This window comes from Aulonocara stuartgranti (assembly GCF_965226115.1).
Source record: "Aulonocara stuartgranti genome assembly, chromosome: 3".
Taxonomy (NCBI): Eukaryota; Metazoa; Chordata; class Actinopteri; order Cichliformes; family Cichlidae; genus Aulonocara; species Aulonocara stuartgranti.
This window is the reverse complement of record NC_138941.1, coordinates 4,651,147-4,675,773: the sequence shown is the minus strand read 5'-3', so window position 1 is coordinate 4,675,773 and position 24,627 is coordinate 4,651,147. Positions and strand designations below refer to the sequence as shown.

The following is a 24,627-nucleotide window of genomic DNA, read 5'->3' as shown; positions in this document are numbered from 1 at the left end:
AGTTATACATGAGTAACGACATTATTAATAATGATTAATAATAATAATTCTAATGCCAACATGATGACTGTTCATAGCTCCTGCTTTGAAATACTGAACTTAAACATTGACCTGATGAAAGATCACAATTCACAGTGGCCCACTGTCAGAATCATTCTGAATATAAACTCATCGAGTTAATCTGAACCTTTCTCAAATGTGCTGTGAATAAATGCTGCTGCAAGCCACTGTGGGAAAGCTGTGTTATTATCATGGAAACATCTGTGACACATTCACAGAGGACGAGGACACAAAGGGACGACACGCAGAGGCTGTGTTAAAGTCAAAAATCCAAATCTTTAGTCCTAAACAGGCAGTGGTTACAAACAGGAAGACGAGCAGTCCATTAAACAGTCTACAGGGTCAAACATACAGAGAATTCAAACAGCTATTAAAAACAAATAACTGGACACTGAAAAACTTCAGTGATGTGTGAGGCACCAAAGGGAAGCAGCTGAGTATATTCAATGAATTCTCTTCAAATACAAAGACAGAAACTCCTACAGGCAGCATGCAAACTGAGCAGGATACACAAAGATCAGAGATTACAAAAGAAATCAGAAAAGGATTTCAAACTTACTGAGAGCAAGGCCTCTGTTACAAATCTGTCTAATAGAAAAACATGCTGTACAGATACAATACGCTCAGTGTTCATGGTCATTTAAAAACTGGCTCTACCTGAACCACTTCAATATTTTATGAAGTCACTGAGTCGACCATTTCTACAGTTTGTTTCCTTCATTGCAGTTAGAGTGTGGCTGGTAAGGATGAAAACACACACAGAGCGTAAATTGTCTTTGTTAGTAAGAAACGTCAGCAAAGAAAAGACAAAACACACAAACACTCTCATGATATTCATGAATCATTAGAAAGCATCCAAACATTCTGCTCGTGGACTTTTACAGTCTTATTTGCACTCGCTCATCTTCATAATCATCCTGATCAATACATGACAGGGGAGGCTTTGAGGTAGGCGGGGCTCTCTGCTGATGTCAGCATGAAAGGCAGGACCAGCGTCTGCCACATGTTGGTGAAACATCACAGTACACTGGCGTGGTTTCCTTTCCAGATGTTGGACGTTTGACACTTCAACGTTGAGGCCAACAAGAAGACACAGTTTTGGGTCGGGTTGCTGCAGGGTTTCTAACTGAGCAAAAGCAGAAGCACACAGACCAACAGGGATCAGATGCTGAGTGTTAGAGGAACATCTGTGCTGATCACTGAATGCTGCTGTGCTCTCTTGTTGAAGTTGGCTGGTGGGACAGTCTAATAGTGATATCCTGCCCATCGGAGGAACACTTTTAAAAACACATGCAATACTTTGTTTGTGTTACAGTCACAGTTTATGTTATTTTTGTCCTTTAAAAGTGTTGCTGTACTATAAAGTCCTATAATTTGAGGCTAAAATGGCTCAGAGAGTCTCTCTCTCAGAGGATCTCCTTTGAAAGTGGAGACGGCTTTATCCGCTGATCCACGTCACTTTACCTGGATGTTTTCTTTGAAGCTGGATGAAGACTCCTCTCCCTCACTCCTGCTGCAGCTGTGTGGTCCAGTTGGCCTCTGAGGTCACAGTCAACATCTGTAGCAGAAGAGGGGAAATAAAAGTCCAGGTTACCAAAACTGGGAGCTTTTCCAAAATAGAGCGTAACTGGACTTTTTCAGCCTTACAGGCAGATAGTCGTCTGAAGCTGCAGCTTTTTCTTTTTAGCTTTTTCCAATCTCTGCTCTCGTCTTTCTTTGAGAACATGTCTGCTTTCTTGGCATGGGTCTGTCTGCTGTTGGTGAAGAGACTAAATCCACATACTCGCTACTAAGATCTCCTCAAGTAGTCTCAACCAGATTACAGTTTAAGAGTAAATGTCTCCTGAGAGTTTCACCTTGGGGAGATGCTGTCTTGCTAACATGCAATCATGAGCATTAATCTATGAGGTGAAAAAGTCATTTTAAAAGCTCCAGCCACAAGTTTTATTTCATCTGTGTTTTGGTCAGAGTCCCATCAGACCTCCAGAATGGTGTCAGAGTGTTTTCTATCCACGTGATGAGCACAGGCCTCAGGTCCAGACCTCCACGGGCACCATAGCCTCTTTGGAGCTAATAGGTGCAAGAAGGTTTTGTTGGGATAGGAACTGAAGAGGAAACTGACGAGGAAGGCAAGGATCTTCTTCAGCTCCTCCGAGCCAGGACCTCTTTGTGTAGGCCAGCATTGGCCAGGTAGCCCTCCAGCATCGCTGGATGGCCGACAGTGGAAAACCTAGAGGAGTAGGAGAGAAACAGCAGCTTGGAGCATGTCTTTATACTGTTTAGTTTTTAGAGCCACAGACTTTCTTTTAATGTCATTGTTCAGGATCTATGACTGATTATGTATTTATTGTATTCCTCCATGACTGTGTGACAGCAAGTGGAAAAAACCAGCTTCACCTTTGTTGATATGCTTGTAATTTTAATATTGATTAAATGGCCCATGAAATAATAGAAAGCTCATATATGAAAATGTATTTTAAGAAGTAAAATGTTAATCTGAGTACAAAGGAGTACACTCACCTTCTGGTAGATGGAGGTGTAGCGAGCGCTGGTGAACATCCAGGCCTCCTCGTAGAACTGATCACTGATTGGATCCAAAACATCGATGGAGGATCTGTGTAAGCGCTGAGGATCGTCCTGATGGACAGAACAGAAGGAGAGTGAGACAAGTGAAGATATACTAAATAACACTGTGACATGAACTGAGCCACACACAGTTTGATTCACAGGTGATTGACACATTATTTGACCACGAGCAATCTTTTCTGGTTTGACGCCGTCTTTGTAGCCAGAAACCAGCTCTCTCCTCGGCTTCCTCCACTACACGCTTCCCCCACGCCAGTCTCCTCCGTCACTATAAAGGGGAGAGTCATGAGCTCCATCACCCTCACCTGTGCCGTCCAACGTCCCGCCACCAGCCTCCACTGCAGCAGGCCAGAGACCACACCCCTGCCACAATAAGTAAAAGTATATCCTTGCTGTACCCTTGATGCTAAATGTGCTAAATTAACCGCTGCCTTTGCCCCTTTGGGATTATTCTTATGTCACTGGGATGTTGACCTTTGACCTTCACATTAGAGAGATGGGCAGACATAATTAGTGTATGAATTTTAAAGTAACAGGTAATAAAGAGAGTGTAGCAAATGTAGTCAGGTTTCTTACTCTGTATCACACATGAGTGCCCGAGGGAGGCGGGGCTGACTGGGGAGACACAGGAAACAGAGAGACAGGGCTGACTCGACATGAAACGATGAAACGTGGGACACGGGAACAGAAACTAAACACAGGCTGAAATGAACACTGAGGGAGGGAGAACTAAGATTACTGAGAGCCTGATAAATAAGAAGAACAAAAACCAAGAAAAACAAGAGTCAAAGAAAAGCAAAAACACAAAGCATTGGGCCAGGACCCACTGCTGTGACATTTATATGTGATAAAAACATTAAAAACTGCTCAGATGTTGAAATCTTTCTACGTATACTTTAGGTTCAGCTCTCCAGCCTGGCATTTGGTTAAGCATGATTCAAACATTTGATTTTGTTTAACTGGTTTTAATTATAGTTACTTTTTGTGAACATTTGTTGCAGCATTTAAAAATACATCATTTATTTTCAAACTTTTATTTGATTTAGAGCATCATATTTGACCAACGTAAATGTTTTAATTTCATATAAAATAACTGAAACAGTGAACTAAATATCTGAAATCTTTCCTTCCTTAAAAGTTATAATCCTACTTAAGTTATAGTGCAAACGCTTAAGCAACAAATATACTTGATGCTAATTAATTCATATTTCCCTTTGATGTTGCAACTATGCGGTCACTTCTGTCTTTAAACAAAATAATATTTTCCAGTTACAGAAATCATAAAGTCCAAACTAAAGTGCTACTGTTGCTATATGCATTTTATATAAATCATGGATGGTGGTCCTGACATGAAGGAAGAGAAAGTTACAGGTTGCATCCTTTGACTTTGTCTCCGTGCCTTTGGGCGATTTTCAGAAGGACAGATGTTTCTGTTCAATTCTTAAATCAATGTTTTCAAACACAAACACTATTTTAAAGCTTCTAGAGAGTAAAATATTAATGATAATTATAATAACAATAATAAAAACAAAAGCTCTCAGATCCATCAAACCAAGCAGCAGAAAGAACAATAACTGAAGAGAAAACTTTAACCTTGTAGACTTCATTATGTTCCAGCTGCTCTACAGACGCTGTGACCTCGAACTTAAGCAGGTCGTAACGTATGTGCAGCTCAATAACTTCATAATCAGACCCTGTGGTATTTAGGCAGCAGAACAACTAAGAATAACAACTACAAATAATGTTTTTAGGTTTCTGTTGTACTGCAAGGTTCTGTACAGGAGAACCAAACCAAGAGCAAATATTACGTCTCATTTACACCTGAGCACGAAGAGCCATCAACATTTAGCAAATTGAATCATCTTTGTTTAGATGCAAGAAGAATCATATAGAAATGAAAAAGTAGAAATAGAAATCCAGAGCAAAGATATCCTCTAATTCAGCGTAGCACATGTGCAGCTGCTGCGATTCACGTAAGCATTCGGCTCGTCGCTGTTGCAGATTTTTCTCTCGCTGTTCTGGCTCACAGCGCTGCAAACACAAAAATAAATATCCCCAAAGGTGTGAAAGGGAGCTAATTAGTAAGAGTATTGTTACTCTCCGCAGGAGTAGTCCAGCAGTAGAAATCAGTACAATAACAAGGTGTGTAACATCTAGCAGGGTGACAGAAAAACCCAGGGTAACTTCTAAGGACCTCAACGTCTCTCTCACATTGTGTTTTTTAAACATGCTTCCATTTGTCACTTCAGTCTTTACTCTGAAATACAGGAAGAGAAATCATGGCTGAAACAATTTCTCATGAAACCAGGGGTGTGGTCCAACAGTCAGTTTGGTGAGGAAGGTTCCTAACTGAGAGAAGTGACCCAGAAGTATCTGTGTAGCAGCCACAATGAATCCAGATCATGAGCTTTATTAACTGATCAAAGTCTCTTCTTTCATCTTCTGTATCATTCAGTTTGCATTGGTAATGCCCATTATTGTAATGCTTTTTTAAGACCAGCAAAACTTTATTTCACTTTGGGTTAGCTGGGATAAGTGATGGATGGAGGGAATTTTACTTCAGCCACAGAAATCCTAAACAGGAAGGAGGAGCAGAGTTACAGTGGATCACTATCCAGCAGGGAAACAAGGTTTATTTCAATTTCTTGGCCATGAGTGAGATTTACTGAGTGGGCAAATTAGGGAGACGACACCATCAGATCCCGAGCCCTCCATGTGTTAATCAAGAGACGGCTGCTGTGCTACAACCATAAATAATGAATAAATTAGGAGCTAAAGCTGAAAGGACAGTTTATTTGTACCATCTTCACGTGAACACATTCAAGAACATCACAGATGAAGAAACATTAAAAACTTCCACACTACATAAAGCAAGAAAAATAGTTTTTCTTTCAGGTGGTTTCAGAAAAACAGAAACATCAAACATCTCCAAGACTCTCTTTGAAAGAACTAAAAACCTTTGTTCTCATGGTCCAATCATGAGTGAACTCCCCGATGAAGCCTTGTGTGCTAAAACATGTCAGAGTTTTAAAGGTTAAACATGAGTTTCCAAAACGTTTTGCTGGAGAACAATGAACTATTTGACTGAGTTTCAATCATTTACAGACGAGCAAAACCAGGACAGAGAAAAAAGGACAAAACTGACTCAGTAAAACAACAGAAAAGAAGATCCCATGTAGATCTGTATTATGTAGAAGTTCAGCCCAGCAACCAGTTCAGTTCAACACAAGTTTAAATGATTCTATCTGAACTCTGTGGAGCCTGATCTCAAGCTTTTTGAGTCCGACACAGAAACCAGAGGATCTTTCTGTGTCTTCAGATTCACTGTTATCCAGTGATGAGAGTGATTTCAGCCCTGAGTGATCGCGCTGATGTTTGCACAGAGCAGACAATGAGGTGAATGTTTGGGCACATTGGTAACAGTGAAACAGTTTATTAGTAACGTGGGATCGTTTGTGTTCAGAGTATGAACTGAGATTCCTGAAGCTCTTGTCACACTGGTCACAGCTGTAGTTTCCTTCCATGTGTGCACGTTCATGAATGTTACGACTACCTGACCGTGAGAAGCTTCTCTCACAGTGTCTGCACTTGTGTGGTTTCTCTCCTGTGTGGACTCATTTGTGTGATTTAAGCTTCCATGCAGTGGTGAAGGATGACCCACACTGATCACAGAGGTGCTTTTTAACCCCACTGTGAATCAGTTCATGTTGTTTTAAGTGATGTGATGTGGTGAAGCTTCTCCCACATTCTTTGCAGTATTTCAGTTTGTCTCCAGTGTGTCTACGTTGATGTGTTTTAAGGGCAGCTTGCCGACTGAAAGTTTTTCCACAGAGGTCACAATGAAAGTCTTTCCCACCACCACAGTGATGACAGGGTTGAGAACTGGATCCATCTGTGTCGCTCTGCTTCTAAACAAAGACACAAAGACAGTGTAAGTCAGTCCTTGTATCCTGAACGTCGCCTGAAATAAAGAGCATCTCTGCAGACGTCCAACTACATTTGACTGTTTCAGTTAACACACTCAGTTTACTGGGCTGCAATAACTACAATACTACCACCATAATACTACAGTGATACTAAAATCATAACTGAAAGGAAAATCTGAATAATCACTCAGAGCTGCTTTTCCATGCAGTAGAATTGCTAACATGCTAACACAGTTTAATGAGCAGAGTTGTTCCAAACAGTCAGGCTAAAATGACAAGATAACAATATAAATACATACCTCACAGTAGCTGCACTTGTAGAGTCTCTTTCTGGTGTGGATCTGTTGGTGTCGTCTCAGGTGATGTGGAGATTTAAAAGTCTTCTCACACAGGTCACATTGATAAGGTCTCTCCTCAGTGTGGGTAAACATGTGTTGTTGTAACTGTGCGTCTGTTGTAAACTGTTTGCCACACTGTTCACAGCAGTACACATCATGTCTGGTGTGAATGCGTAGGTGTGTATTTCGGCTCCCTCTCTGGCCGAAAGTTTTTCCACACTCGTCACAGCTGTATGCCTTAATTCCAGAGTGGGTAACTAGATGCCTCTGTAAGTGGCTACTGTGAGTAAAAGCTCTGCCACACTGATCACAGCTGTACGCTTTAACTCCACTGTGGATGAGTTGGTGTTGTTTTAGGGAACGCATCCAGGAAAAAGACTTTCCACACAAGTCACAGCTGAACGGTCTCTCTCCAGTGTGGATGACCTGATGCTGTTTTAGTGAAGCCTTCACAGTAAACTCCATCCCACACTCGTCACAGCTGTATGGCTTAATTCCAGAGTGGGTAACTAGATGCCTCTGTAAGTGGCTACTTTGAGTAAAAGCTCTGCCACACTGATCACAGCTGTATGGCTTAATTCCAGAGTGGGTAACTAGATGCCTCTGTAAGTGGCTACTTTGAGTAAAAGCTCTGCCACACTGATCACAGCTGTATGCCTTAATTCCAGAGTGGGTAACTAGATGCCTCTGTAAGTGGCTACTTTGAGTAAAAGCTCTGCCACACTGATCACAGCTGTACGCTTTAACTCCACTGTGGATGAGTTGGTGTTGTTTTAGGGAAACCTTGAAGGAAAAAGACTTTCCACACAAGTCACAGCTGAACGGTCTCTCTCCAGTGTGGATGACCTGATGCTGTTTTAGTTTAGCCCTCAGAGTAAAACCCTTCCCACACTCGTCACAGCTGTGTTTTTTCTCTCCCTTTCTTCTGTGAGGTTTGTCGGCCTCCTGAGAGCGCTGACTTCTGGCTCCATGTTGGTCCTGCAGTGACAGAGATACAAACAGAGGCAGTGAGTGAAATGCAGTCGTGGAACAAACTCAACCTTCAAACTCCATTAACACTAGTTTTAAACCTGAAGGTGGAGCGTGGCACCAAACACCTTAAAGGTCTCTTATCCCCACCTGCTGGTAGTTCTAACACATTACATCCAACCTGCTGTTAAAGATAATTCATGACTGTTCAAACACTAAAATCATGCACACACACACACACACACACACACACACACACACACACACACACACACACACACACACACACACACACACATTATTTTATAATTTAGATTATTTTGTTGTTTCCTATTACATATTTCTATAATTTGTATAGATTTATACAGAATTATTCAGTGATAATAAATCCTATGTTTGTTTATTCTAAAGGAACCCCGTTAGCTTCCACAACAGATGTTGCTCGTCTTCCGTCAAATACTCACATAAAATATTACACAATAAAGTGGATTCAAGATATCCACATAATTTCACTCTTACATCCACAGTGAGGTTTCACAATTGTTCAAATATAAGCAATCAATAATAATAATAATAATATCAATAACATTGAGGCACATTACACAAATTTCAAAAACAAATCATGTCTTACAATATTTACAACAACTAAAAGCTCTGTAAATCGGCTTTTAAGTCTTCATTGAAGTTTTGAATAATGCTCTAATTTTTTAAGGCAACTTATTCCACTTAAAAGTTGCTCTAAATGTAACAGTTTTACAAAACGTTACTTTTAACTCGAGCATTTACTAAATTGCAGTTTGTTGAAAACTGTGTAATATGATGATGTATTTCATCTGGATACTGCAGCTGAGCAGAATAAATGTGGTGTGTTTAACAGAATTGCTTTCTTTAGAACTACAAGTAAGCCATAGAATATTTTAGCCTGTACAGGAAGCCAAGAAAGGTTATTATGCATTTGATCAATATTAGTATAGTATGAACATCTTCACACTAATCTGGACGCCTTATTCTGGACTAACTGAAGTCTGTTAAGATCTGTCTCATTAGCTGCTGACCAAATGATAGAACAATACTCCAGATGAGACATTACTAGTGCATTAATGACATCTTTCATAATGAAGAAGTGATACACAAAGAGCATTTCATAGCCATAGCTATGCCTTGTCGGCAGAGTTATGTGACATTAGTGATGTTTGTACTTTCAGCGTTAACTTGGTTTTAAAGCCTTTAAAATATACGCCGTTCAATAGTCGACCTTAATCTGACAGAGAATGTGATGATTTTGTGGATAATTAAAGTCAGTCATATATCCACAAACACAACAAGCTGAAAGTCAGTGATGCTGCTCGGTTTGCAGTCCTGAACATCACGGCACAAGCAGGATTCACTGCACTGTTAATGTTAGCTGTGTTATATTGCTGCCTCTGTTCGCTGGTGTCGAGCCAAACGCACTTTAACGTGTGTTTGAACGAGCTGACGGTTCACTCGTTAAGCTGAAAGAAAGATGCTTTAATCACAGCAGTCACACATGTGTCCACTGCACCATCTGGAACTCTTCTTGTTTACACTCGTAATAACACAAACACTAAATCCTGCTTCTCTGGTGCTGTTGTGTAGCAGTGTGTACACCTGAGACTGTCACCTGTCTGTCTGTCCTGCACTCTCTCTCTGTTTCTTTCTCTCTGATTGTGGAATAAAAGTATGAACATGTGTTTATAAGTTACACTTGTGTTTGAATCCTGCAGCTTATCACACATTTGATTTCCATGTGTGACGACTGCAAGTGTCCAGAGTGAGGACAGACTGAGGGAGCCACTGCTGCACATCATCTGTGAGGCTTTGCAGCCCTGATGATCCACCAGGACAAACTCAGCAGTGTGTGAGGAAGAGGAGGAGGAAGAGCCAGCAGCAGCTGACAGATGGAGAGAATAGACAGACTGTTCCCTGTTTGTGAAGGACTGCTAGGAAAGTTTAACATAACTGTCTGTGCTGAATCAGTCTTATTAGGTAATGTTCACATAATGTGATCCTCCCAGTGTTTTCAGTGTGGGAGAAAGTACTCAGGGCCTTCAAGTTACACACTATGAAAGGCAGCAACAAGTTTAATGTTCAGAAACCTAAAGTCTGTATCAGCAGCAGAATGGAGCTAAAAATAAATGTTGGTTTCAGTTCTATGAAGCTTTGAGTATTTTGGATCAGTATCTGCTGTGTTTGTTGCATCATATTGCTGTAACTGTTTATATGCTTTATATATTCTGAGCTAAGTTGATCTATAGTGTGTGGAGCAGGGAAATTATTTTACTGCTATTGTTAAATAATCATCATTATTACCATTGCATTAATAATATAATCTGCAGTATGATCATTGCTTTGACAATGTAACAGATAGCTTTAAGATGGCCTTAAGATGTTTATGATGATGTTAATTTTGTATTTCAGATGCCGTTATAACTATTGTGTACACAATGCATATCTGTGCTTATTTGAGTTGATGTTCAGGTTCTTTAAAGGTCTTAAGCTTCACTGACGTGACTGTTCAGGTGATACATGCTGAGGGAAAACTAGAACATAGAAGGAATTGCAATACATGCTTACAAAACACTTATATATCAGGTCATTTCATATTAAGGTTTTAAGTAGAGGTTCTTGGTTAAAACATTTATTTAGTAGAAGACATACATATAGTCTCAGTGAGCCTCTGGTCTCGTGAAAGGTCAGAAGTGCAACAGGTGAATTGAGAAAGAGCATTTGAGGACGAGACACAGACAGTTAGTAGGTGAAGAGGTGACACAAAGAGCATGTGAGGTCAACACACACACACACATGAGTTAGATTTATTTAGAGGAGAGATTAGTCATGTCTCGGCAAGAAAGAGGAACAATTCACTTTAAGACAAGAACGGAAAGTACCATCCATGAAAATAGAAGATGATCTTCTGGGTTAAAAGTCATTGTGGTGTTGATCTGATCTATGTATAAAATGTATCTGTGACGCATGAAGGGGCGTCAGTAAATCAAACCCTGATGCTATAAAATATCTGTTCATGCTTTGATTAAGTTGAAGACTAATTGCTGTCTGCGTACAGAGTTGTCTTCCCACACGTGTGTATTCATTAAAAATCATTGTTTGACCAAGAGCTTCTGGACCATGGGTGGTTTGTACTCTCCTTCCTCAATTTTGAACCTTAACAAGTGTTACATCATATTCTATAAGGATGTTATGTGTTTGTAGACTTTCTGCCCAGTTTGACCCATTTAGCAGAAGTCAGCCTGTTTAAGGCTCTGATATCTATTCTGTGTGACTTAAAGCAGTTATGACATGGTCTGATTTTCTCACCCAATAAAGGAATATTTCATATATCAGTCTGCTCTTCATTCTATCAGACACAGTTATCACAGCTCCTACATTTGCTTTTTACACATATATGTAAGCATTGAGCCACATTTAGTACCAACATATTAAATGAACAATATTTGTCTCTTATATATGACACATCTATATACACACTGTTACAGATACTTGTCTGTGAGTGAAGTGATTAATATAATAACTATAATATCTCTTTATCTCAGTCGGTGATCCCCACATGCTTCAAGGAGTCCATCATTGTTCCTGTCCCGAAGAAACCCCACCCTGCTTCTCTCAATGACTATCGCCCTGTAGCCCTCACCTCAGTAGTGATGAAGTGCTTTGAACGCCTGGTCAGAGACTTCATCATTTCTTCACTGCCAGACACACTGGACCCACTACAGTTCGCTTACCGTCCAAATCGTTCCACAGACGATGCCATCTCTCATCTCCTCCACACATCACTCACTCACTTGGACACTAGAAGGGGGAATTATGTTCAAATGCTCTTCATAGACTACAGCTCTGCATTTAACACCATAATTCCCTCCACACTCACCACCAAGCTGGAGCATCTGGGACTCAGCTCATCTATGTGTCAGTGGATCTCCAACTTCCTAACTGGCAGACCACAGGCAGTAAGGATGGGCAGACATGTCTCAGCCTCCACCACTCTCAGCACTGGAGCCCCCCAGGGGTGTGTTCTGAGCCCCCTGCTGTACTCTTTGTACACATATGACTGCGTGGCCACTACCAGCTCCACCACCATCATCAAGTTTGCTGACGACACCGTCGTGGTGGGCCTGATCTCTGATAACAACGAGACGGCCTACCTGAAGGAGATTAGGAATCTGGAGAACTGGTGCCAGAGGAACAACCTCCTTCTAAACGTCAGTAAGACAAAGGAGCTGATAGTGGACTTCAGCACTAAGCAGGAGAGGAACTACCAGACCCCCGTCATCAACGAGTGCCCAGTGGAGAGAGTGGACAGCTTCAAATACCTCGGAGTTCACATCACGCAGGACCTGTCATGGTCCTGTCACATCAACACCGTGGTGAAAAAGGCCCGTCAGCGTCTCTACCACCTCAGACGCTTGAGAGACTTCCAACTGCCCTCCAAGGTGCTCAGGAACTTTTACTCGTGCACCATAGAGAGCATCCTGACGGGAAACATCTTAACCTGGTTCGGGAACAGCACCATGCAGGACAGACGAGCTCTACAGAGGGTTGTGCGGTCAGCTGAGCGCACCATCTGCTCCGAGCTCCCTGACCTGCACTCAATCTACAGCAGGCGGTGCTGGACCAAGGCCAGGAAGATCGTGAAGGACCTCAACCATCCCAACAACAGACTGTTCTCTCTGCTGAGGTCAGGAAAGCGATTCCGCTCCCTGAAGACCAACACAGAGAGACTGAGGAGGAGCTTCTTCCCGCAGGCGATACGGTCTCTCAATCACACCACCACACAGTACTGACCCACACATATGGTTCTTACACACACACTGGACTTTGTTTTCACTTCATCACTTAAATCACTGCTGCTGTTATTGTGTATATATTTATTTATACTTCTTGTGTATTTTGTTCATACATTCTTATATAGTTCTATATTGTGTATTTTGTTGTACAGTTATTTTATTTTCAATTTAATTTATATATTTTATCTTATTCTTTCCCAGTGTGTTGTACAGTTATTTCATTTTTAACCTTAATTTATATTTTATTCCTTCCTAGTTAAATTTACCCTTTTTAATTTTTCATATTTATTTCCTATCTTATTCATAGCCTTTTCCTTTTTTGTTTTCTTTAGGTCACGAGCAGTTGTCCAAGCATTTCACTACATATCATACTGTGTATGACTGTGTATGTGACAAATAAAATTTGAATTTGAATTTATCTATTCTGTGTGACTTAAAGCAGTTATGACATGGTCTGATTTTCTCACCCAATAAAGGAATATTTCATATATCAGTCTACTCTTCATTCTATCAGACACAGTTATCACAGCTCGTACACTTGCTTTTTACACATATATGTAAGCATTGAGCCACATTTAGTACCAACATATTAAATGAACAATATTTGTCTCTTATATATGATACATCTGTATACACACTGTCACAGATACTTGTCTGTGAGTGAAGTGATTAATATAATAACTATAATATTGGCCATATTATATTTACATTACCACAGTGAGATGACTTTAGTCTCATGAACAACATCAGCTAATTGTTATTTACAGCTAATCTTAAACGACTGTTCAGCACAGAAATGAAGCCCAACAATCATGTTTCACAGTCCTGTGGTCTCAGCCTCAGATACTCATCAAATCACACAGAGCTCATGTAGAAACAAATGAACTAAATATGTTCTCCTTCATTTCTGTCAAACAAAGCTGTATGAAACGTTTCCAGCTGTTAGTATCATGGTTGCTAGGCAACCTGGGCAGCGCGACGGAGGCTAGACGTCCCATTTCACGAGCCTACGAGCCTCGCACTTCGGCCTTAGCGGTCTTTGAGTCCGCGGCCCTTGAGGACTTTAAAGCTGCAGAACCTGAATCGGGATACAGCCATGATGATCTCCAGCCTCGTGCTCGCCAACATTCTCACCTGAGTTAAGAAGACGATCACTGAAATGGTCTCAGCAGGTCCTTTGATGACAGCAATGAAATGCAGTGGTAAGGCTTTTTGGGGATTAAGTTCGTTTTCATGGCAAAGAAGGACGATGCAGTTCATCTGATCACTCCTCATAACATTCTGGAGTGCAGGCAAAATGCTATTATAAAAACTTAAGCAGCAACTTCTCCAGGTTCCAATATTTATGCAATTCTCAAACCTTTTGGCCACGACTGTATAACCTCTTCTGAAGTTTAGTGGATATTATACATGGTTATGCTCAGGATGTGTCGGCCAGTTTCCACTGGAAACGCCTTTTGGTTAAACTGTCAGCGAGGAATTTGCATTTGCACTGTTACATTTTTATATAACTTTAATGCACATAAACAACAGCTGCTTGTTTCAGTGAAAATACATTGATGGCTTTTTAATAAAGTTGTGCAGCTGTAAAGTATTTTGTCTGGTGTCAATTCTATCGTCAGCTACATCGTTATGGCAAATGTTCAAATGTATATGGTGATAAATATCTTTGGTCATATGGTCCTGCTCTGTCTGTCACCTTCTGTGTTGAGCTCATTGTTTCCTCTGTAGTGGCTGAGCTGAGTCCAAGTAGCTGAAAATGTTCCTCTGCTGCTCCGTCAGACTCTCCTCCTCCTGCTGATCAGCTGGGACACAAAACAGATCTTTGTTAGGCTCCACACTGCACTGAAGAGTCAAAGTGTCTCATATGTTCATCTGACAAGTAAAAGAACACATTTTTGTTTCCCGAGGTGGGCAACTTGTTGGAAACAAACACAAAAGGTTTGAGCACTGATACCTGCCATTGCTGGCATTGAAAGATGCAACGCCAGCAATGTGGATTGTCAAGACTCAAACCAATCATCAAGCAAAGACAACAGGGATCATTTGTTTCTGTTTATTTAGCATTCACAGCATTTGTAGTTGCCTTCTGTGCAGGGGAAGTCCACGCACACTGTGTGGTACCGCCATCCGCAGAAGGTGCATTCAACCTCTGTAAGAGAAACGAGATTGTCTGAGACTGAAATGATATTCACTAAAGAAGTGGTGATTTGTAAAACTTCACATTTTGATCCGGGACGTACTCTGCATGAAAACAAGCGCTCACTCTTCCTGCTCAACAAATGACAAGGGCGGAGCCTTATACCACGTGATACAGAAGCTGTGCCGTGTGATGCTAAAATTAGCAGGGAAACAACAACGGAGAGCACGTCAGGGACTGTGCAAAACGAGGGATTTAGGAAAAGGAAGAGAGAGAGAGCAAGCAAGAGAGAGAAATAAAAGAGCAGGAGAGAGAGATGGAAGAGCAAGAGAGAGAGAGCCAGGGCATCGATGACTTTGCTCGCCCTGAACCTGCCATATTACAGGCCTTCTTAGATTACCACCCACAGCAGAACAGTAGCAGTGCAGTTGTGATGAGGGTGTTCAGCTGTAAAGATGGCACCAACAGGAAGTGGCTTACTTATTGCAAAGAACGCCATTTATTGTTCTGCTTTGTGTGTCTGGCATTTGCAAGGCTGACTGACACCAGCACATTTATAACAGGCATGAGTGACTGGCGACATATACATCTGCGCACAGAGGAGCATGAAAAGAGAAATACACACCAGACCTGTGCTGAAGCTTTTTTCTTAAGGTGCTCAAAAGGCAACATCAGGAGCTCGTTTGCTGGCAGTCAGTTGTCAGCTCACAGAGCACAAGTGAAAAAGAGACGGCAAGTTTTAGAGCGTATAGTGGATGTGATCAAAGTACTTGGGAAGAGGGGACTCAGCTATAGGCATGTGGAGAATGAGGCTGCATACACCTTAGGTGATAACACCATCGATCATGGTAACTTTCTGGAACTAATTGTGTTATTAGGCAAGTATGATATGTGCCTTGGAGAACATTTGAATGACTGCATTGAAAAAAAGCAAGAAGTTGCATCAGACCAGTGGATCAAGAGGTAGAGGATCTCTCATCACCCTACTCTCCAAAACAACTGTCAACTCAGTGATTGATGCACTTGGCCATCTCCTTCAAGAGAGCATCGCCAGTGATGTCCAGAAAGCTGGGATGTTTTCTGTTCAGCTAGACACAACCCAAGACATCACAGGTTATGATCAGTGTTCAGTAATCATCAGGTATGTTACTGAGTCTGTGCAGGAGAGGCTTGTCTCCATAGTGAGGTGCGAAGCATCCACGGGGCAGTACTTTGTAAACTTGCTTTCTGGAGTTTTAGAGCATCTGAATCTAGACAAGGCCATGTGCATTGGGAATGCAACAGATGGTGCTTCAAATATGCAGGGCCAGTACAAAGGCTTTTCAGCACTTATGACTGCCCAGTCTCCAACTCATGTGCATGTGTGGTGCTATGCACACATACTTAATCTTGTGATTGCTGACACAACACAAAGTGTCATTGAAAGTGGATCACTCTTTAATTTACTTAATGACATAGCTGTGTTCATCAAGGAGTCCCATCACAGGGTTAATCTGTGGGAGAAACAAACCGAAAACACAAGACACAGACGCCTTAGTCCAATAGGTGAGACACGGTGGTGGGCCAAGCACGATGCCCTCCAGAAAATCTTTGGACATTTTGGAAAACCAGATGATGGCCTCTTCGTTGATGTAGTGCTGACGATGGAAGCCATTGAAAAGAGGGAGAAAGAAAAGCCAGCTGTTTGTGCCAAAGCACGAGGCTTTAAAGAGTGTCTCTTGAACCATGAAACTGTGTTAACAGCACAGATATTTCTTAGAGTGTTTGAGCAAACAACTCCTGGGTGTGTGTTAACACACACGAAACTCTGGCTGATTGGGTCCCACACCCAATTTCACACCTTGGCTCAGGTGATTAGAGGATCATCAGGGGGTCCTTTTGTCCCTCTGTGGGGGTCACGGGGTCACTCCCACTAGGTTTATATCTGGGACTCTCCACCATTTGACCTTAGAACTGAAGAAGCTTCTCGGATGAGAGGTGAAACGTCTTCAAGCAACTTAAAGAAGTCCAGACGCTTTTCTTTGCAAGCTCCTTTGACTACGATGACCTGGATGACTGAGAACCTTCACAGACATATGATAACTGGAGTGTGCAGCGTTTCCATGAGCAGTTTTCCTGCATCTTGACTCATGTGTGTGGAGTGTTCATAGCATCAGCATCATGTTTTTGTTTATTTGTTTTGTTGGGTTGAAAATAATTAAATAAACGTGTGATCATGCCTATGGATCACCATGGCACATATCTCCAGCCATATGATTTATTTATGCAGATGACAAAGTGAGTGTGAATGTGTCTGACATCACAGTGTTTTTGTGCACTGTGCAAAAGTAATTGCCTCTGATTGTGAGTGAGAACAGTGATTTTGCGGATCACAAGCTATTGTAAAGGGGAAAAAAAGAGTGAAAAAGAGACAAATTACATTGTAGACGAAGAAAAATAATCATAGGAAAAAGGTTTTGTGTTGATCAGCCGAAAAACAACTACAATGTCATTTTCTGCTTTTAAGAAAGGATTGTTCACACAAACACAGAGAGAGAGAGAGAGATGTGTTGATTAAGCAGTGATGATGATAATGAAAATGTCTTAGTTTGTCACTTTCAGGTGAAAAGCAGACCTGAATCAATTTTCCACATGCAGCGGTCGGAAGAAAGTTATAGTTTAACATCATTGGAAACGTTCAGGCCAAGTTTCTGGCTGACTTATTTACAGCACCATGTGTTTCTCAACCTCACAAGCAAGCTCACACCTCCCTGAAGACAAGGAATGCAGCTCCAAAGCAATAACATGGCAGATAAAGAGACAGCAGCAAAGTCCTGAACAAAAAGTCCCAGCGAGCAGCAGCAATGTGGACAAACAGCACCAGAGAAGAAGAGCAAACCCATCATCCTGACTGATCGGATGAATGGCACTGTGTTTCCAACAAGCTGCAACTTCACTATGCATGTGAAGAAAACTTTTGAGGAGAACTGAGGAGACTGTTGGAGTTTGACATTTGCCACCTGTGGAGTAAAATGGCAAGAAGAGACAGTGGAACACAGGACAAAGCTGAAGGAGAACTGCCGGCTGTGGACTGTTGAAAGTGGGAGAGGACAAGAGAGTGAGAGGACAACAGAGTGAGAGTAAGTGGAAACACAGAGGAATGCTGTTATTAAATGTGGGAAATCAAAATTTGGGTTAGCAAACCTGGGGAAAAGAAAACTGACTGTTTAAGTTGGAAAATTGAGACAGAGTCTGAAACAAATAGAAACATACAAAATCACACAAACAAGCAGAACATGCATTAACCCTACTAACAATTCCAAACACAAAATGACTCATGAAGACTCATAGCACATTAATTAAGAAATGATTAAATAATAGCAGAGAAGTGTGTAGGAAAGGCAGCTTTAAGAACATGCTCTGCTGGAGATGCAGCTCCACAGACATGCATTAGACCTGCCTAATAACACAAACACCCATCCAATGAAAATTAGCTTGTTATCTTTCATCAGTGTTAAAATAGTGTCAATTTAGCAGACACTTGTTATCAAATACTGAATTTATCCTAAAGAAAAAAAAATTGACTCTCTAGGTTGCAGGACAACAATTTAACCTTTGTGGGGGGAAAAAGATCCTGGTTTGACTAACCAGTGATCAGACAATAAATTTAGTGTTAAAATGGTAAATTGGGAGAAGCTTCCTGCTTGATTAATGCAGCATAAGTGATTTACTGTATGAGGGGAATTGTCTTTTGTGATACTATTTTGAACATGCTTTCCTGTTGTCCTGTCAACTTAGTGGGTTAATAGCTGATATGCAAATTAGTTGATCGGTTCTTAGATTAATGAAAGGTGACTGAATTCTAGCACGAGTGAATGAGATGTGTTGGAGTTGTTGTGTTGAGTGGAGACTCTAAAACACTGAGTTTCCTGCTTTGATGTGCGAGTGAATTCTGTATCTAGATATACAACTCTGAATACGTCAGAACAAACTTTTTTTATGAAGTGCATGACAGCATGTCACATGTTTTATGATGAAGGGAAAAGGAAAATTGAATAAAATAGATCTGTGGCCTAAATGAGTGAAGAGCACAGACCTGGTGATTAAACTCATAGCTAATAAGACACATTAGGCTTATGTGTGTGTTGTGCAGCTGATGGTTGGCTTGGAGTGAATCTAGCTGATGATTTTTCTTCTGTTGTGAAGTCGAGCCTGCCGATTAGTATGATGGTATGATGAACCATGCTAATGGTATGATTTACCCTCCTGAGATGAGGAGTTTGTGTCATGACTTAACAAGGCCTTTTTATTTTGATACTTTCACAGTGCACTGAAAGTTTTGTTTGATAATCTCTGTTATTTTTCATTTTTATCTTTTGAACAGGCACTGATTTTGTTTGTCTATTTCTTTTCTTTAAGCAGATCTGCACGTCAGAAATTAAAAGTGCTATACGACCTGTCGAGAAAGCCTTACAAGTGAGTTTTCTCCACATTAAAATGGGCTCAGGAGAAAGCCACTTATTTGGGACAATTATTAAATGAATGTCCCAGCCTAAACCGGATTCAGCAAGGTAATCCGATCTAGAAGTTCTTTTTCTTTTTGAAATGACGTCATTTTGCTGGAAGTGGAAACTAAATGCGACGACAGGTTCCACTATCAGCAAAGAATGAATGAATGAATGGAAATAAAGAACAAACTGACTGACTGGTAAAAGCCGACAGGACATGACCACGACTCAAGGTTAACCTCCACCTAGACAGGACAAAAGGGTGGATGAATTTATGTGTTTTTTGTTACAGGAGCAGAAAGATGACAGCAACATTCGCAGTTGCATGACGATTTAATCTTTTAAATGCCATCTTTTCTGTCTGTGAATTTACTATGTGTGTGTCATCCACTAACTTGTGTTGCTCACAGACATTACTGTGAGAAAGTGTACACACCTGCGCAGCGCTAACATTTACATTTCTTTTTACAGCAGATGATTAATCATGTGTTTGATCATGTGATTTATAAGAGGATTAGTTAATGTTTTCCTACTACAGGATTTCTGGGTTTATATGTGACTGTCATTCTTTCCACAGCTAGGGTTGGCTACCTTTATGGTGTTTTTATGGCACCTCTGGAACCTGTTGACCTGTGTCTGACCTCCGTCTGACCACAGTCAATGTGTATTGCTAATGTTTGTTTCTTTGAGAATGCTGTGGAGGATTCGGCAGAAGCGGATAAGTGACATGAGTAAAACAAATATGAGGTTACGGTGTTTCTGGGAAAGTTGAATATGGGCTCTTAGCTGGCCACTTTGAGCCCATAGTAATATATGAGTGGAGTGAATTTGCTTAAGAGAAGTCACCGATTACATTAATGTTAACTGAGCACATGGGATGATCCATGTCTGAGGCAAATTAGGGAAATAATTGTAGTTTCCCGATTTGAGAAAACCTGCACATGACACTTGTCTTGCTGATGTTGAATGCTTATTACTCTTCTGATATATTGTTTATAAGAGTGAAGTTGATTTTATTGTATGCAGGCTCCTGGTGGAGCCAGTTTTTAAGACAGGGATCCTGGTTTGGTGAGTTGACGCATGGTTGTCCATGCGTCAAGAGGTGGGGTCCAGAATTAACATTAAACAATGTTTACTATTATTGTTGCAGTGATTTGTGTGATTAGCTGTTTATTTACAAGTATTAAATCTATGCAAGTGGTGCATCCATGTTAAGATGAGGCTTTGATGGCCTATTAGTGAAGTTCACTGAACTAAAGAATGTGGTTTGATGATTGTTGACATGCTCTCCAAATAGAAGTCTTTCTGAAATACAGGTGCAGCAGTGAGAAGCGAGAAACATTCCAGGCATAGCCCAGGCAGTGGTTGAGGTCAAAGGTCAAGCTGGTTGGGGCCCATCATGAGATCAGACCTTGGAGCCACAGCAAGGACCATGAAACTGCCTGCAAAATAGCGGAGAGACCCTCCTGGATTTATCAGAGCCACTGCAAAGAGGTCGAGGTCCCAGGAAACCCCAGCACCCTCAAGACAGCACAATAGAGAAATCTCACACTTGGTTGTTTCGGTGGTGAGGGGGGAGTGCTGATTGAGCCCCCGTAGGGTAAGCTCGCACTTCAACCTCCAGCCTCTGATCAACTCTAGGGCAACCAAGTGCGAGGCGTGATGGCTGAATCAGCTGAACCAGGAGGAAGGCAGAGAAGCTGAGTGTTTTGAGACAGATCCAGCAGGCCCAAAATCAGGACTATCCATGACGAGAAGGAGTGCCTGAGAGGATCGTCCACAGGATGGGAGCTGAGGCCAGGAGAGAGACTTCAGGAGGATCAGAGATCATCTTCAGCAGCGTAGGGACAGGAAAACTCGAGGGATGACGGGAGCGTGCCAGGCTCCATCGACAGCGCAGAAGGAGTTCGAGGATGACATCATGATTCTGTGAAAAGCACAGGAACCAGAAGCTATGGTGGTGATGACAGCAGTTTCCTATGAACATCACCTAATGCTGTGCCACTGTACTGTGAATACGATGATACCCTGAAGACTGCTGGGATCACAACAGCAGTAAGATAATGGACACCTGCACCCTTTCCACAGAGGTGTTTCTCTGCAGAGCGTGGACAATGAAGGAGTCATAAATATCCCCCTCACAGGACGAAGGCTTGAATGAGGTGATGGGGGTTGGTAGAGGCCATAAAACTAGAGTGCTGAGAGGTCTGCAGCTTTGGAAATAGCTGAGACCCATGTTGACAAACAACAAAACTAACTAGTATGTTTGAATGTTTATTCTACATACATTTGGACTCTGGTCCTATGGAAAGTGATGGAAACAACTGGAAGAGACATTCATGACGCCCTGCAGAACTCAAACCACTCTGCAGAGAGACATGTGATTTGCACACCTGGAGAAAACACCACCAAGCTGAGATGGTTTTGAAAATGTTACTTTCTTATTTTCACTATTAAATTAACAATTTCTTTGTTTGTTTGTAGGATGCAGTTTGCCATGAGATGAGCTCAATGAGGAATGGGATAACCGCTAATACATTTGTTAAACTGTGTATTTTTTCAGTAATTTAGGGTGATTTGACATATGCTGAATATAACAATGTTTGCATTGAAACTGTCAGACATGAGGTATTCGTAACTGGGGACTTTTCAAGCATAAACGTCAATAAGGGGGGAATGTTAGATTTTGTATTGTTGATTGTCATTTATGCTTAGAAACATTTACTCATATATGCTTAGAAGTATATAATCATTGGTAGATTGAAAGGATATCTCATCCTAAAAGAGGTCTGTATTAACTCTGTGTAGAGGGGGGTGCATACATTCCTCTATTCAGTATCCTTGGTATAAATCACATACTCCCTAGGAGAGTTTATCTTTGATTTATGGTATAGCAAGCACACGTATATCTGTTTAAGTATAAGAGCCTTTTGTTAGATGGACCCAGACGTCCTGGCACCAGCTAGCACCAGAGTCTTCACAGGGTCACATCTTGACCCCACACACACACACACACACACACACACACACACACACACACACACACACACACACACACACACACGGTACTCTTTGTTTGTATGTAGAAGTCATATGTTAATGAACTTATGCATATTCATGTAACCTCAATAAAAGAACAGTGGTACGGGAGAACGGACGAGAGCAACTGGGGTCAAGCGAAGGGACGGCGCTTTGTCCGGTTTTCTCCCGTGCACGAGAAACATGAAGAAGCTTGCCTACTTGTGTCTTGCTTTGCAGTGTAATTATATTGTCTCCAACGTTCCAGCGGATGGGTTCAAGCTACAAACCTATCATAGGTAACGAGGTAAGTTCCATGTCTGAGTCAGAGTCGTCTGGGCAGTGTGCCATTGCGATTTCAAAAAAATTAAGCCGCTCCAGGGCACAGCGCAGTTATTGATATAGCAGTAAAAGAGTCAGTTAGGTCAGACTAGAAAGACAAAACTGCAAAAATGCGTTCAAGATTAAATTTAGAAAAACCACAAATAAAATTTCGCCCAACAACTGAAATTAGACTGGAGTGATCAGAACCATGTTATTACAATAGCATGTCTGCAACACTAGAGCTCAATGCAAGATTAGTTTTAAGTCGTTTCGTTATACTGAGCCGAAGACCAGCACCAACGGTTGTAGTCGGCCAAGCTATCACTTACATGTGCTACAGTCAGTCTCAGCAGAGGGAAAGGGGAATGAAAAGCCAGCAGAAATGTTCATGTCCAGGCTCTCCACAGAAGAATTAATCCTTAGAAGACGAAACCAACAACAAATAACAAATCCACGGAGTCCATTCGCGTCGCGGAGTCAGCTTCTCTCTTTCTCCCAAGCGGAGCAGCGGCACACCACGGTATCCAGAAATTAGTCGGGTCCCACCTGAGCTGAGGCTGCGGCCATGGCTGGAGAAAACGTCCGAGTGTCCGCAAAACTGGGGGGATTTCCGAGACAGTTCACGTGCTAGAAGAGAAGAATCCTCGGCGGGATGCAAAAATCGTCTGAAGTCCAAGGGGAAAAAGTTCGGGCGCCAGTTGTAACGTGCAGTGGAGATGAAGCCAGCCGCGGAGGTGTGCAGGTGGATAGCGAATGAGCAACAGCTTCTGACTTTCCAAAAAGTACTCATTTATTTACAATATCAAAAATAAAAGTGCTACCTCTACCACACATTACTAAAGAGCACACTAGTCCGCGTACACACGGGAGCATCCATTACAGGAGGAGTTCGAAGAAGAACAAAAAGGGGGTGACACCAGTCGTGAGACAGGAGGCGCCGCCATGTGGTGATACACTGCATTACAATAGCAACTGTTACAATATAAATATTGTTCTGAGAGGCTTTTTGTTGGTTGAGTCTGAAATTGATTGTATGTACAATTCATATCCTTATAAAACGGCAGAAATATGGTGTTTTATTAATAAACTTACATTTATGGCAGTGGCGTGTCTAGAAAATTTTTGTTGGGGGGGCCAGGTAGGGGCACAGATTTGGAGAAGGGTGGCAGATGTAATTGGCAGATAATGTTTAAAAAAAATTCTACCAACCATTAACCATAATTCAATAATCCTATAAACCTAATAACCGAATGCGCTTTTAACTCTTATTAGAATGAGATTTTAACCACTCCGGTGCAAAGTTTTTAGATAGTGCGTTGATAAAGTACAAGAGATACAATCAGTGCTTTGTCAGTGTTTACTCAGCATTCAAGGACAGCAATATTTGCATAGTATTTTTACTGACATATACTGCACATATGTTTTGGGCAAAAACATTTTTTAATATTAAAATACGAACATTTGTAGCAAACAATTGACAAATTAGCCAATGCCAATGCAAAACTTTATCTGCCTATTAAAAAAAGAAGATAATCTTCTCACAAACTGGTGTTTGATTTTGAAACAGGGAAAAAGTGGGGAAACAAATGAAAAGACTAACATTTGAATGAAACCTGAAAGCAAGTAAATACTTTCTATGCTGCCTTATGGTAAACTTTGGTAATATTGATAAAGAACAACACTGGCTGATGATGAAATACAGTCAGCTGGCACGGTGACACTGCCAGTATTAACCTGCAGGACTGGACCGGTACAGAAAATCGGGCATTTTGACTAGAGACCGGCCCACCAGGTATTAGAGCCATAAAGCCTTTGAATGAAAACAAACGCTGTGGTGACAGTGATGTACAGTCTTGTTGGTATATGTATGATTTCTATACATTTTACGTCAGATAAAAACTTTGGTTGTAAGATTTAGATAATTATTTAATAAAAGCTAGATATTTTAAATGAGAA

The 24,627-nt window shown here is 41.3% G+C and overlaps 2 protein-coding genes and 2 long non-coding RNA genes across 7 annotated transcripts in view; 1 reads left to right on the top strand and 3 right to left on the bottom strand.

Moving 5' to 3' along the window:
- The window catches only part of LOC309702436, a 229,237-nt gene that overhangs the window by 194,886 nt on the left and 9,724 nt on the right, over nucleotides 1–24,627 (bottom strand). The window lies entirely within an intron of this gene.
- Nucleotides 1–24,627, top strand: part of LOC309702456 — a 224,987-nt gene that overhangs the window by 193,415 nt on the left and 6,945 nt on the right. The gene's annotated exons all lie outside the window — the stretch shown is intronic.
- Nucleotides 317–2,733, bottom strand: LOC309702374 (uncharacterized protein). Its single transcript, XM_082527085.1, has 4 exons — nucleotides 2,581–2,733; nucleotides 2,042–2,290; nucleotides 1,525–1,618; nucleotides 317–1,186 (listed from the first exon to the last, which is right to left on the bottom strand). The coding sequence occupies exons 1-3, from the start codon at nucleotides 2,617–2,619 to the stop codon at nucleotides 1,565–1,567; spliced, it is 342 nt and encodes a 113-aa protein (XP_082383211.1). The 5' UTR covers nucleotides 2,620–2,733; the 3' UTR covers nucleotides 317–1,186; nucleotides 1,525–1,564.
- On the bottom strand, nucleotides 5,996–23,157 carry LOC309702310 (uncharacterized protein). The gene is made up of 4 exons (XM_082526946.1): nucleotides 23,001–23,157; nucleotides 14,402–14,507; nucleotides 6,872–7,888; nucleotides 5,996–6,554 (listed from the first exon to the last, which is right to left on the bottom strand). Exons 2-4 carry the CDS (start codon nucleotides 14,417–14,419, stop codon nucleotides 6,261–6,263), a joined length of 1,329 nt encoding a protein of 442 aa, XP_082383072.1. The 5' UTR covers nucleotides 14,420–14,507; nucleotides 23,001–23,157; the 3' UTR covers nucleotides 5,996–6,260.

Bases quoted from the DNA above. Each gene is read 5' to 3' on its own strand.
- LOC309702374 (XM_082527085.1), bottom strand. From the start codon at position 2,619: ATGTTCACCAGCGCTCGCTACACCTCCATCTACCAGAAG. The intron at 2,291-2,580 runs GTGAGTGTACTC...CTACTCCTCTAG, and splicing joins ACACCTCCATCTACCAGAAG to GTTTTCCACTGTCGGCCATC. The intron at 1,619-2,041 runs GTCTGATGGGAC...CTTCTGCTACAG, and splicing joins ACTCTGACACCATTCTGGAG to ATGTTGACTGTGACCTCAGA.
- LOC309702310 (XM_082526946.1), bottom strand. The intron at 6,555-6,871 runs GTATGTATTTAT...GTCTTTGTTTAG, and splicing joins ACAAGTGCAGCTACTGTGAG to AAGCAGAGCGACACAGATGG.